This window comes from Castor canadensis, chromosome 1 (genome assembly GCF_047511655.1).
Source record: "Castor canadensis chromosome 1, mCasCan1.hap1v2, whole genome shotgun sequence".
Classification (NCBI taxonomy): domain Eukaryota; kingdom Metazoa; phylum Chordata; class Mammalia; order Rodentia; family Castoridae; genus Castor; species Castor canadensis.
This window is the reverse complement of record NC_133386.1, coordinates 119060694-119076448: the sequence shown is the minus strand read 5'-3', so window position 1 is coordinate 119076448 and position 15755 is coordinate 119060694. Positions and strand designations below refer to the sequence as shown.

At 34.6% G+C, this 15755-nt stretch overlaps 1 protein-coding gene across 1 annotated transcript in view; it reads left to right on the top strand.

The window, feature by feature from the left end:
- Nucleotides 1-8190, top strand: part of Tyr (tyrosinase) — a 94007-nt gene extending 85817 nt beyond the window's left edge. Inside the window, exon 5 of the mRNA XM_074065972.1 lies at nucleotides 7711-8190. Within this exon, the coding sequence (XP_073922073.1) occupies nucleotides 7711-7940 (230 nt within the window). The 3' untranslated portion in view covers nucleotides 7941-8190. The remainder of the gene's footprint in view (nucleotides 1-7710) is intronic.
- The last annotated feature ends 7565 nt before the right edge of the window (nucleotides 8191-15755 follow it).

Here is a 15755-nt window from a genome sequence, read left to right as displayed (position 1 = left end):
TCATCTCAACCAATAAACTGGGTATGCTGACATGCACCTGTGATTCTAGCTATGTGGCAGGCCACTCTGGGCAAAAATGCTGGGCCTCACCTGAAAAAATATCTAAAGCAAAAAGAAAAAAAATAATAAGTGCGAGTTCCCAAGTTCAAATCCCAGTACTGCCAAAAAAGCTCTCTTAATGCCCACGTTACATTTTAGATTGTGTTTTAAAATATGCTTCCATGCCAGGTATTCTAGGTAACTTTATTGTTTTACTTCTTCTTTCCACATATATTTATTGAATAATTATTTTAAATAACACATTATCCTAGATATTATAGATTCAATGGCAAACAACATATTCTCTATCTTTACACAACTTGTAATGAAAGAGAAATATCTATTTGCCTAATAACTGATCTGTTCAGATATGTGTCTGTCTTTAGGATCAATGAAGTGATGTTTTAGAAAATATCAAAATGTCTCTTAGAATTAATTAGTTGGAAAGGAGATCTTCAATATAGATTTTGGGCATATTATTAGAATAATGGAAGTCACTGGTGAATTTTAAGCACATAATGGTCAAATTTGAATATTTAAAAGATTATTATTGCTGCAGTGTAGAAATTTTGTACCAGTTGGAAAGCATATGTGGAGTGGCCTATGGAAATGCCATTGTAAGAGTCCAGTGGTGAAGTGAAAGTTTGGATAATGGAAAGGGAGAGAGAAAGCATAAAAGAAATTGATATTATTTTGAAGACAAAATTTACAGAAATTGGCAAATGATTTGTGTACTCGTAAGGAAAAAGGTGATAGGCATGCCTTACACTTTTGGGTCTGTGAAACTGATGAATTGTACCTTAATTCACTGAGTTACCAATAACAGGAGAAGGGTCAGACACAAGGGGAAGCCCATGGTTTTGTTATAGATGGGGTGATGGGATGGGATGGGGTGATGACAGGCATCAGGATAAGTATGTCTTAGAACAATAGGATTTACAGACCTATAGCTCAAAAGAGATGCCTGGCCTTTAGGTCCTTATGTGAGAAGCATCAGCATATAAATGATCTCAGGTAATCTTTTAAATCCTAGGTAGTAGTGAAGTTTATTCTGTTTTATAGGAAAGTAAATTGAGAATCAGAATGATAAAATTACAAAGCTAGTAAATAGTAATTATTAAACTTAAAATATATTATCTCTCCACTACTCTGCAGAAGAGAGTTGCCTCTATCTGCTATAAGCTTTCTACACTTACACTCTACCTCGGGGTCCTTCCTTAGTGTCCACACACATGGACTACATTTTTATTACAAAGGCAACAAACGCCATTGGATAAAATAGAGGAAAATGGGCTCAAAGAATAACATTAGAAGCTGAAAGGTATTTATTCTAATACCTAAACACAATTTATTTGAAGTGCTTCACCTATTTAGAGTACTTTTTATATAGCTGTAAATTTTACATAGTTAATTTTAGAGAAGTAGGACTTTAAAATAAATAAAAGCACTTATCTATTTTCTACCTTATGAATCATTATTTATTAATTCTTCTGTGGTACTTTAAAATTTTCTGTGAAATTGCTAAAATGTAAGATTTCTTTTAAAAATTCTTTAAAATTCCTCGATATAATTTAGTTCAAGAAGGTCATTATTCATCATCCAGGTATTCATGCTTACAATTACTTGTGTTTTCTTTAAAAAAAAAAAAATCAGCTAATGCCTGGCATTTGTCAAGCATTTTCACTTACAATCAAATTTAGTGATGCTTTTAAACATGAGTAGCAGGCAATTTTCTTGCACGGGTAACTGATTAAAAGGAGACTGAAAAGTTTTGGCAATGAAAGATTGTGTCCTCAATCTGTTGGTAAATACAATCTTGCTTTCTGTATGGTTCTTTTCTACTGAGAACAATCTTCTTCAAATATATTGCAAAATTTAATTTCAAAAATGGGATGGGGAGACCACATTCACAATGACTTTGTCTCCTGAAAATGGAATCTGGTGAGTTGAGCACATGCTTGACTACGTGTTCACTGGCATACAAGCTATTTCTCTCTTCTTGGGATGGCTTGCCATCAGCACTACGTACTCCAACTCATCCTTCTACTAACAAGGGTTGTCACCTGGGATGCCTTTCATTACTCCATAGCAGAAGTGAGAGGTCTTATCCCCATGATCTCATGGTATCTTTTACATGCTTTTTTTTTCTTTTTTTTTTTTGGTAGGACTGGGATTTGAATCTTTTACATACTTTTATTAGAACAACATGACTCTTAAAATATTAACTTTCCTATCAACATCCTTTTCCAATTGTTTCCTTCAGGCCAGGTACTCTGTCTTATTTATCTTTTCACCTGGCATTTAGTGTGTCTCAGCAAACATTTATTTTAAGAATAAAAAAATAATGAATAAAAAACTAAAAGATAAAACAAATAAGCATAATACTTATTTTCAAGAACTTGCAACAGGCCTTAAAAGTAAGACACACATAAAATTATAAAAGATAGGTGATTGTACTAATATAGAACAAATAAGACATAATGCTTGTTCTCAAGTGCTTGTGATAGGCCTTAAAAATAAGAGCCACATCACATGGGTGATTGTGCCAGTGTCACAAAAAAGCAAAGAAAGAAAGAGTCTGAGAATCCTGAAGAGAGAACCAAGTCAGCTATTAAAGCAATTTGAGAGAGAGAAAAACTCTTAATGGAAGATGGTTCATTTGAAGTATCAAATGAAATTATTGTGGGATAATAAGAATCAATAACAGTTACAAATTCCTTTCTATACAGTAGGCATTGTTGCAAGGACTATACATACATAGTCTCTTTTAATAATTACTAAAAAACCTTTCTAAGCTACCTACTCCATTAAATTGCAGTAATGTTCTTCAAGTAACTCATGTGTGGATAAATGGGAATGCACTTTGGAAATGACAAAGCACAAAACAAAGACCATACAATTATTCAGACAAGAATAAGTGAAAAGAAAAATGAAACTTCAAATTAGATAAATGAGAGAGAAAAATTATGAAGAAAAAAGAATAAATGGGGAACTATTGGGATTTAAAGAAAAGTCAGAAATTTACTTTGAAGCCACTGAGAAAGAAAAAGAGTGCTTTAAAGGCAACACTTTGGTGACAGTAAAACTTGAGACCACTTGTAATGAATCCAAGTAGAGAAATAATGAAAGAAGCTGAATTGAGCATTTCATGATGAAGGAAATACTATTTGTTATGTAATTGATATGCATTTTTTTAGATGTACTATGTATTGAAATGACTAACAGTAACCTAAACTAGGCATTGTAGTCTATTTTCAATATAAATTTAAATATATTAAAACAATAATTTTCATTTTAATAGAGGCAATTTTCACATTTCTTCTTTCCTTCAGTTATTGTTTTTAATATTTAAATTAAGGTCACTCAAAGCTATAGATCATTTTCATTATAATTTTTATAATGTTAATCCTTTGCAAGTTATTGTCCTTTTCCAATGAAGAGAAAGAAAAAAGTTTCAATGTTGTTGAACTTTAGGGACGTTAGCAGTATCTTAGTGATAGTTGGCAAGAAGATGGTTCCAGGGACAAAGAGGAAAATAATAATAGGAGAAATGGATGGAACCTTATCCTTATATCCCCCACTTAAGTCACAAAAACTTGCCTTTTATCCTCTGAATATGGAGCTTTAATTAGTTTTTAACAAATTTTCTTTAATGGAAAGAGAACATTCCTGCTTTAATCACTCTGGATATTATCAAGTTTATGGTGAGCAGTGAAATTTTGAGAATTTCCTTTTAAATTTTTCTTTATATCTTTTAAAGATACCTTACACAATAAATATTCTGTTTGTCTTATTTTATGTATCTTATTTTTTTATGGATTAAGTGCATATATAATTGTAGTTCCATAATGTCCTAAGGTATTTATCTCAATTCACTTTTCAAAATAATTAGGGTTTTTGAAGGACAAATGACAGAAACTACCTAGAAATAAGAGCACATAAAAAGATAATTATCAACTTAAAATTTAAAAGAAGAAAGGAATGTTCAAGTTATAGAAAAGATGAAAATGTAGCTGAGATGAAGAAGCATCAAAAACCAAAGAACCAGGTGCTGCAAATACTGGGTCTCCTCCCATCCTCTGCTGCCATCTCAGCTTCTCTTCTTTGTTGCCTTCATTCTGACTTCCACATTTGGGATGTATGGTTCTCGGCAGTTCCTGAGCTACCTGACTCTCAATGCCAGCACAGTGAATTCTGAATAATGATTCTAAGTGGTCCATCTTGAGTCTAAGATCTACCATGTGCTTATCAACAACTCACAAGGAATGGGGTCATGAAAGAAGGTATAGTTTCTATTTCAAAGAAGGCAGGAGGTAAGGATGGAAGCAGAGATACTAACTAGGATTTATGTTCAAATTCCATGGTTTAAATAAGTCAGTTTATTGACTGATCCAGTAACAATGTTGGTATATTATTGAATATCAGCTGCCTAATTTTAGAGACCAGAGCTTCTGCTTTATTACATTTCCACAAGACCTAGAGTATTCCCTGAACCACATGTCTGAGATGGCTCATCAACATACAACCTACATTCCAGCTAAGTGAAAGGGGAAGGAGAAAGAGTTGGACATAACCTTTCCTTTTAAGGGAACTGCCTAAAAATCACATATATTATTTTTGCTAGAGACGTAATCATATAGCTATAACATGCTGCAAGGTAAAACCCAGGATGAAATCTCTTCTTTCCATTGTATCATAAAATAAATATTGAATATCTTCTAAGTATATTCTATTTTATCTTCTATACATATTATAGAGTCACTTCTATAAAGAAGTTGTTCTTTAGTAGACAAACTATTCTGAGCAGATACCAAGTAAAATTTTTTCATCTACTGAAATCATATAGCATTCTCTAAATAGATTCTAAAATTATATTTTTATAGACACATGATCTATAATTATATAATTTCAAAACATCTTTTTCAGTAAATGGGCACAAAAATACACTTAGTATCTTTCAGACACAGTGAGGATTTGTCTTCAGAAATTTAGCATCTTCATCCCACCTCCTTCTTCCTCCAAATTCTGTGTAGCTATGTCCTCATTTGCTGCAATAACTCTTTGATAGTTCAACACAGAACTCATGCAGCCCAAGGAGCTACCTTCAAGGTCACTATGAGCATGGCAGCTCTTGGTTGTTCCTCAGAAAAATGTGTTCTCCACCTTCTCCTGCATTCCCTACTTGCTTCTCTGGTGGCTCTCTCTTGAACCCTCTTCCTGCTGAGCCAGTCTTCAACTATGAGCCACCAGAAAAAAAAATAACAACAACAAAAAAAATCTCTTCAAACTACAACATGCTTTAAGTATTAATTATTATTTGGTTTTCATTATGTTTATTTTAGGGTAATTTTTATACTGAAGGACACTCAATTTATATAATTCTTATCTAATAATACTGTATTTTTAATATAAGCTATCTGATCAAATGACCTTAATTCAAAACCATACCGTCTATTATTAATTTAGGTTCTTTTTTTTTAAGGCACTTTTTTGGTAATATATTTCCAAATTATATAAGAAAAATGTTTATTTTAGGTTTTAGAAAAATTGAAAGGAGCATAAACATAAAAATAAAAGTCAATGGCCAGGCATGGTGGTGCCTGACTAATCCCAGCTATGCAAGGGGTAAGAGATCATGGTCCAAGTCCTAGCCAGACAAAAAGCCAAAGTCCTTATCTAAAAGGAAAAAAGAAAAAAAAACTAAAGCAAAAAGGGCTGAGAGTGTGGCTCAAGTGGTAGAGTGCCTGCCTAAAAATGCAAGGCCCTATTCAAAACCCAGACCCACCACCTCAATAATAATACTGATGATGACAATGATACCATACTTAATCGTATTGGTCAGATTAATAAATTGTTGTGCTTATGTTAGTCTTCATTGTGTTTTCTAGTATTTTGCACATATATCCATGCCATTAATCATAATAGTTTCATTTTATCAAATAGTATATGCATGTTATTTAGAAACCAATGAGTTGTCCAAATCTTCAAGCAAAAGGCCTTACATCCCCCTCCCAGCTCCCTCTCCAGTCCTGTGTATCCACAACAGCTACTATTAACTCTTTTAGCCATTTATTATAGAAGTTACTCCAAATTCCTAAATATGGCAACAACTACCATCTCTTAATTCTTCAAGTTTATCTCTGGATTCCTATGTAAATAATGATTGGTACAGTATTTTTATGACTTGGAATCATATCACATCTAGGATTTTCATCATTTTTTTCTACTGAAATATTATTCACAACCAAACTAAATATAGTACACTTGAGTATTTCTTCTCTTGCAATACTTTTCTCTTAGAGTTAATACTTCATCTTTTTGCTTGATTTCAAAGTACCCATCATGATTAATACTAGACTCTTTAAAAAATAACTGTAAATATCACCTCACAACATAGTGAAACACAGGAAATTGATTTTTTCTCTTTGAGCAATGTTCTTCGTATAGCTCTTCTCTTCTCATTTCCAAGCCACCATCATGGAACATCCCCTCTCTATCTCTTCCAAGCTCACCAACACATTCAGTCATTCAGCAGCATTTTCCTTTTCTCATAAGTGTTTCAGGCACTCTACCCGACACCAGGATTACATAAATGATTAGCACATAATGCTGGCCTTAAAGGAATCAGTTTAATACAAAAAATAGATGTGTAGATAGTAACTGTGATACAGTGCAATGATGCAGTACTGGAGGAAATGCTAAATGTAAAACAATTTACATGTTCAATGTTTATTGAACTAAACATTAAAATGCTTTTAAGAAACACATGGTACTTCAATCAAACTTGACAAAAACAGTGTAAGGGAACCCAGTTAGTACATTATTTATTAAACATATGTTTTAGATAATCACAACTAGATGACTTCAGAGGAAGAAAGTTAGTTATAGGCAGCAGTAGACAGAGTTACTGTCTTTCCCCAAGGGCATTTTCTTATGTGGTTTGAAGCAATATAAATGACTAGAATGTTAGAGATATTTCCTTACTCAGAAATGTTTTGAAAATACCTTTATTTAAAATCTGTTGTTTTGAATTTTAAAGCTGTGATCTTTATGAATACAGAGATTGTAAAATGTTCTGGAGTTCTTGGGAGCATTCTGATATTATTGAGCATTCATCAGCATTTGCCAGTATTACAGTCAGTTAATCTTCGTCAACTAATTTTAAATTATTAAATGGATTACTGAATGGTTAATAATACAACAGTTTCCATAAACAATCTGAGTGGTTACAATACTACCAGAAGGAGCTATAGAAATAATAGCTGACATTTAATTGAGTACATTCTATGTACCAGGAACTAAATAATTTACAGGTATAATTGATTACATTAAAAAATATCCCACAAGAGAGTATCATGTTTCTTTCTTCCTGATGAAGAAACTAATTCTGAGGAGGATTAGGAGTAACTTCCCTAAATTCTCACAGCTAATAAGTAGTAGAGCTGACATTCAAACCTCAGCATCTGACTCCAAAGAACCAGGTGAGAATGCTTTTGCTGTTGATGATGGTGGTGATGATGATGATGGTGAAGGTGGCGATGATGATGGCAGTGGTAATGATGGTGATGGTGCTGCTGATGGTGATGATTGTGGTGATTATGAGGATAATGACAGTGGTAATAATGACGGTGATGATAACAGTAAAAACATTGAGATGTCTTTCTATTTCAGATTCAGACTTCTTTCGAAACTACATTGAGCCCTACTTGGAACAAGCCAGTCGGATCTGGCTGTGGCTCCTTGGAGCAGCATTGGCAGGGGCAGTCCTCACTGCTGCGCTGGCGGGGCTCACCAATCTGCTATGTCGTCATCACAAGAGAAAGCAGCTCTCTGAGGAAAAGCAGCCACTCCTCATGGAAAAAGAGGACTACCATAGCTTGTTGTATCAGAGCCATGTTTAGACAGCTTCAGCAATAGAGTGGGACCAAAAAGTCAGGCCTCACTCTAACCCAGATTGTGGTTATCTATCCCAGGGGATATCTACCCCTGGTATTTGTTGGTGAATACCAGTCTCAGAATTGTAATCTAATACAAAGAGTACCTTCCCCTTCCATCCAGGTAGAACACAGCTGTGTTTTTCTTGCTGTTTTTGCTCAGCACCTTTTACAGTTTTCCCCAAGCCCATTATTTCCAAGGAAAGGATATTTGGTAATGAGTAACTATTACTTGTATCTAAATAAAAGTGTTCTTGAAACAAATTGGAATAATTTAATTTTTTGTTCCTGATTATTTAAAGGTGTATTTCTTTTTTTATAGTACCGCTTCTTTGATATTAATGAACTAGTAACAGGTCAACACTAACTGACTCCTCCGAGCTTGACAAATATATTTTTATTTTCTTCAGAGGTTATGGTATTTCCCTCTGTTTTACACTCCTGCTTCGAAATGTGTTTTGTACATCAAGTAGAGGACAACCTTCAGCTCTTTCATCTCATTGTACTAGCTATGCTTTTTAAGGTCACTAAAAACAAATCTGGGCAAGTGCCTATCTCAAGATGCTTCCATCAAATACTTGACATTGACAATAATAAGCATAGTTACATGTCTTACCATCTAAAAATTTTATTTTATTAAAGTTTAGAATGCTACAAAACATCTGAAGGTAGAAAACAATTATCTGAATATCTACTTGTCTGCTGTTCTTGTAAAAGAACTAATTCCTATTTTCCTTAGCTTGGGAGATCTTAGGGAGGATGTCCAGAATATCTACTTTTTAAATTTTCAGGTCCTGTTGAATTTTGAAAATATAGTCCAATTGATATCACATTCATATTATAGCTATGTATAGCATGAAAGACTAGAACCAGTGGGTAAAAGTGATGGGAGGCCCAGTTTGGCTCAATAAAAGAAAAAACTATTCAATACTCACTGTTTTCCAAGTCCAAAATGGACATCCTTGGAAAACAATAAGTAGCTTCCACTGGAATTCTTCACATGTAGGGTTCAGTGCCCAATTCAACATGGAGTCTATAGGAAAATACTCTAGACTGAGGTCTAGAGTATAAATTAATTAAATTGGCCCAGGACTCTTAACAACCCTCTCTTTATTGAAAAGCAAGGCCAAGGTGCTGTATCAAAAAGCCCTGTTACCTGCCACAGTATTTCTGGGTGTCTCATCCACTCTCCTAAATTTATTTCCATATGTTCTACCCAGGTGACCTTGGTCTCATCCATTTCTCTACCCCTTAATGCCAGAGTTAAAGACAGACCTACCTAATTCGGGCTTCCAGAAACTTCCCTTCATCTGACACATGAATTTTTACATTTCCCAGAAGGTCATTAAGATGAGATCTACCAACATGTATGGTACCTTTCAGCCACAAATATCCTATATGATTCCAATGAGGTCTGAAGCATTCTGATGCTTTATGAATGTATTTGAAAATGAACCATCTAAGCTCTTGGAAATGGTTTTATAAAGGTAATACTGACCTAAAGTTAAGATCATGTACTTTTTAAATGATTACGTTTCACTTAGTCCCATTTTCAACATCAAAGAAAAGTGAAAATCGTCTAAGCATGCACATTGGTCAAGAGGGTTGAACAATTTTTAGAATCTGGAATAAATAGAAATTTCCAATTATTTCTGAAGTTACCTCACTGGTGATCAGAAATTACTAATAGTTATTAAACTCAGTAATAGAGCAATAATCATCCTCTTTCATTAGTTGTCATATTTACCTAGTTTATCTAAGTTCTTCAATCTAGTGCAGAAAAACCAGTCAAGGTAGACCTTCACAGTAGAAGGTCTGTGGGAGGAGAGGATTTTATCTTCAAGTTGGCAAGTAATCAGAAAAAGATGTAAAACAAATCATTGCCAATGCCATCTTAAGACTGGAGATAATTTAGTTGGAATTGGAGCTATTAAAGACAAGACCAAAGGAATGGGAAAAGGAATTTCGATAATGGTCAACAGAAGGTTCTGAACAAGGAGCCACAGGGACTAGGTACTTTCAGTCTCAATGCATTTGTGAGGGCGTGTGGCTCACCAGCAGAGGCCAAGGTGATTCAGATGCTATAAAATAGCTCTGTGTGGATATTTATCTATGGTTTATTTCAAGGTGAGTTTAGTCCTTCAAGTTCTGTAAAGCTTTTATTCTCTCCTTTGGTGTTGGGAATACAGCCTAGGGCCTTGCACATGTTAGGCAGTCTACCATTCTGCTATACCCTCAACCCTAGAAAAGCATTTAAAATAAAAACCCACCCAAGAGATGTTCATTATTTTTGACATGTATCTTTATAAACTCATTTTTTCTTTGTCACAAGGCAATTGTCTCTTTTGTCACTGCACCTCAACACAGAGTACTGTTTTGTTTCTCTAGAGATGGAAGGTATAGCAGCAGCATCTGTGATAAAAGCCACACTGCTGTGATTCCATAGTTTTCTAAATAAGGTAACAAAATTGTATGGCCAATATTTCAAGATATCTAACAGTTTCATAAATCCTAATCAACATTATATTCTGTGGCTTTGTTTTTTAGCGTGGCTTGTATAATGCTTCATTTTCTGCACTGATTTTGTTCTGTTGCTACAAGTCACATTTTGTTACAAAGAGAGAAATAAGCAGCTGCCACTCTTTTTTTCTCTCTGCGTGGCTTTGTAAAAAAGTATATTTTTAGTACCCAACCTTTCAACAAGTCAAATATATAATTCCCCATCTGCAGAAACAAATTTGTGATGGGTACAAGTCATTTCAACCAGTGTCCCTAGCAGGCTGACAACAGGCATCGATGGTGCAAGTTCTTAAACAGCCCTTCCCTTGTTTGTATGAGCTCTCATTCGTGGGAACAATTTTCTTTGTCGCCATAAAAAGGGCCTCACTGGGGCTACCTATTGTGAGCCTGTGCTATTTTGGAGAACTTGTCAGTAGAACAAAGTTCTACTCCCCCTCTGACTAGACTCCTGAAAGCAGCTGAAGTGCAAATATAAAAAAGATGTATTTTTATAAGCTTTATTGCTTATTTTCAAAAAGCTTTGCCACTTTATATAATGTAATGAAAATAAAAATTGGCTATGAAAACCACTGAGGCCTCAAGGACTTTTGAATTGTTCAGCTATTTAAAACCACATAAAAACAATTTAAGCATTTTTAAAGCCTTATTAACACTGTATATAGTTCATATTTATCTTATTATTTTATGAGTTATTTTATTAGTAGCAATGAAAGAAGTTATCCTTATGATTTCATATTCATCTACCAGTTTTATGTTTCATAATCATATCAATAAAATATACTCTCATGAGTTCTAATTTCTTTAAACTAAGTAACAAAGACATTATATTTTCTTAGGAGTTATGGTATTCTAAGAACTGTGTTAAGCAGTTCATGTAGGAAGCACCTTATACAAGTTAACATGTTTGTTCAGTAGTTTAGGTACTTTACCTGGCATTTGAAGTCAGTTCTTCCGAGATGAATCTCAATGACAAGTTTTATTGTTGAATTACATTCAGTTACATGAAAATGCCCTAACTTACCAATTCCCTGCTGCTGAACACTTAGGTAGTATCTAGTGTTGTTGTTGTGTTTAGTGTTATAATTAATACTACAGTGCATACAGCATCTTAATTCTCTGAAATAATTTTCTAGAGTAGATTCTCTGGGTAAAAAGACAAGGACATAATAGACTGCCACAGAACTTTTGACAAGGGTTGCATAGATTTAAAACAAAAAAAGAAAAGACTCTTTTAGAATCTTTTATTAAGAGTTGAGAAAGAATGAATGAAAAAATAAAAAAGGTGAAGAACATAAAAGAAGGAAGGAGAGTTGTGATTCAATTGAGAAGCACTGGAAACCCCACGTGCCACCTGAATTATTTCCCTTCATAAATTCACCATTTTATAATTATAATGTCTAATGGCCCTTTGGTGTCATTAAAATTAGAAGAAAATTCAGACTGACATAATCTTAGAGCAACAAGAAGTTACATGCTTGTTAATCAGAACCAAAACAAGATATTTTGAAAAATGTATCTATCTTGACTAGGGAGAAAAGCACATGTACCTCAAGCCATCAGAATCACTCAGGAATATATATATATAGCCAGAAATGCCCAGTCGGAAACATAAATACAATAAATCAAAATAGTGTATGAATCAGAGAAGAATGAGGGCCAGCAACTGAGATGGATCTGAGACAACATCACAGTGGTAGAGAAGTCTGGGAAGGACCTGTGTACCAAGCCCTCAGGCAGCGACTTTGAGCAAGTGCTATGTTTTGTGTGGAATTTGGTCCATGTTCTTTATCACACCTAATTATATTAAAGCACTCTGGCTGGAGTAATGGTAAAGAATAATTGCGTTTATGTGTAGGGTGTGTGTGTGTGTGTGTGTGTGTGTGTCTGAGGGCAAAAAGAGATAATAGACAAGAAGAAAATATAGGAAAAGTGAAATCTTTCCTCTCTAATATCAAGAAGCACTGTACTGTTAGTTGTACTCATTTTTTATTGCTGCTGCAACAACTTTCCGCAAACATGGTGGCTTGAGATATTTATTGTCTCTTTTGCAGTCCTGTATACTAGAGACTGTTCAAGGTTCTCACTGGCTAGAGTCAAGATAGGAGTAAGGCAATGTTTACATGAAAGCTTTAAGGGAGTTTGAATTTCTAGCTTCTAAAGCTCACTTGCATCCCTTATCTAAAGATTCTTCCTCCATTTTTACAGCCAGATCTATTGCACAGTTCCAATCATCCATTTACAGCTACATTTCCTTTGACTGGAGGAAACATTAAGAACATTCCTCTACTTTTAGTCATTCCTGTGATTAGGCTGTGGCTGCCTGATAAGGAGACTCCATTTCAAGGTCCTTAACTGTAATCATGACTGAAAAATTCCATTTGTCATGTAATGCAACATATTCACATGTACTAGACATTGGGATGGGGCCTTGTCGGAAGCAGATTCTTCTGCTTATCAAACTGACCAGAAAACCAACAAAAGAAATTGGCGAGAAAATAAGTTATTCTTCATGAAGTAAACATGATACAGACTGTAGTACCAAGTACATTAAAAATTTAAGAAAAAATTTTACCATATATAGGATCTGAAGTCAAATTCTAATAATTTGATCCTTGGATCGATTTCTCATTGGCTGTGTGACCTTGTATAAATTATTTTACTTCTCGGTGCTGTTTTATCGTCTTTAAAATGCAGATAATAGTACTTTCTTCAATATGTTTTGGAAACTAAATGAAAATCCTTTAGAATGTCATTGTAACTAGTCAGTTATATTTCATAAATTCTCATATAGCAGACTAACTTTGCATATTAGCTATCTCCAAAAAAAAGGAAAGATGAAAATAGAGCCACCCATAACAGTTTTTGTGAAATCATCTTTGCATAATCTTGAATAGTAATATAATGTATCTATTTAAAGAAATTATAGCATAATAAATGGGGTGTGCACATTTAACATGGAGAAATATTGGGACATAGCAATGTCAGTCAAGCCAGAAACAGACTTACAGTTCATAAACAAAAGCCGCATGTGGCACTGGGCTTGAAACTGATGCACTTTCTAATCCAACTTCCCTCAGCAGAAAGAACTTGTTAAGTAGGAGAGTGATGGTTCACTTTTAATAATTCATTCATTCAAGAAATAAGTGTTCATAGGAAATCTACTCTGTGTTGGCACTGTTTTGGAGACAAAGGTTAATAAAATTTTATGTACCTTCTCAGTGAAGTCAGAGTATTTGGGGAGACACAAATACATGTCTCCCCAAATCATGGCAACATTGTGTGTTCTATCATAAAGGAATATCCCAGGTTCTATATAAGTAATACAACCAGAACTGTAGGGGTACAATTAATACTATCATGGAAGATATAGATTACAAAGAGAAGCTAATGACTGAATTGAATTCACACAAGTTCAGCAGGTAGATGATGTGATAAACAGTCTGAACTAAATTACACAAGCAGTCAAGTATTTAAAAACTATAGTTAATGGGTTGGATCCTGCCTGCCACCTGTTTTTGTAAATAAGTTACTGTTGCTGGGTTGTTTTTGCTTTTGTTTGTGGCACTGGGATTTAAACTCAGGGCCTCATGCTCACTAGGCAAGCACTCTTAACATTTGAACCACTCTGCCAGCACATAAATAAGATATTGGGAAATAATTCAAGGGATGGCACCAAGATGGAGACAGAGTAACACTGCCCTCCATTGTTCCTCACAGTTACACCCCATTAAACAGAAATTCTCTCACCTAAATCCCTGAAGAACTGCTAAGAGAGTAGTTTTGTGTCCATCAACAGCCCATGAGTTCATCAGTAACTGCAGGCAAAGCAGATCAACAGGACCATGCTTCTTGGGTAGGTGTGCCCCATAGGCTGGCACAGAAACCTCAGAGCATCCAGGAGCTTCTTAATTTGTGGAGAATCCAGCAAGAAAAACAGGAGCAAGTGGTTATACCTACATAGAAACACCTGCTGAAACAAAAGATAAAGCCCTTTTGTGGGACTGGACACAAGTACTTACAGCTAAGAAACTGTAAGGACATGCACAGACTCACAGATCATTAGCTTCCAACATGGGAAAGGACCACCTCTGGAGTCCACAACAGACCATGAGTTCTTAGGGACTTGTGAAAGAAACTACAAGTTTAACGGAAGAATGTGTGAGACTGATGGGTTGAAGGATCGGATCTCAGAATCTTTCACTGGCCATTGTATTCAAATCTCCAAATGCTCTGTCCATACATTGAAAAGAAGCCCAGACTCCATACATTGAAAAGAAGCCCAGACTCCATTCCAGAGGCAATTCTTGAACTAGACTGCCATGCACTAATTTGAAAGACTTGGATTCTGAGGGGGGAAAAAGATAGGTAGATAGATAAGCAGATAGATTAGATGATGATAGATAGATCGATCTCCACTCAGGAAAGCAAGTGAAAATTTTGATCTATTTAAAATAAGTTTGTTTTTGCCACTATTGGGTTTTGATTGTTTTGATCTTTTATTCATTTGTATTGACATTTTGTATATATTTTTAGGACAACATTATATTTTCTCTCTCATTTTTTTAGCTCTGCTTTTTTTCTCTCTCCTTTCTTCTTCGCAGTCATTTTATATGAACCATGACACCCACTTTTCAGTATTCAATCTTAAACCATATTTTCTCTGTCCTTTTCTTATCACCTCCACATTTATACTTTCATTCTTTCTATAATTAGATCTGCTGTCTTGTTCATATTTTTCTCTATCTCTATCTCCCCATCCATTATCCTTCTTTGTTAAACACTTTCAGCAGGTTAATAGATCTAATAGACTTTTTCCCCCGAATTTTGTTGTTTAATTTTCAACTGTCTTCCCTAACACAACATTAACTAAATCTCTTCTACATACCTTTTCCCACGTTCTCACTAATATCTATTGTTAAACTAAGCACCACCCATTCCTGCCTTATAAAGCCATACACCTTGCATTATTCATCAGTGTTACCAACCTGTCTACTTCTCATTAACACCATTATTAGCTAAAGTTTTACTAGATAGTGAACATTCTTCTTTGATCCTATATTTCTCTAAATGTACTGGAACAGAAGCAATGATTGGATTTCATTTGCCATAATATAAGATTATGAATTACCACTTGTGATAGTTCCTTCAGATAAGCTTCTTCCTGAGTGGAGTAGGGAGCTATACCCAATGTATTGAGCATTGAAGTAGAATGTTTGACTACTGAGCCACACACAATCAGTGACAAGAAAATACACCACAACC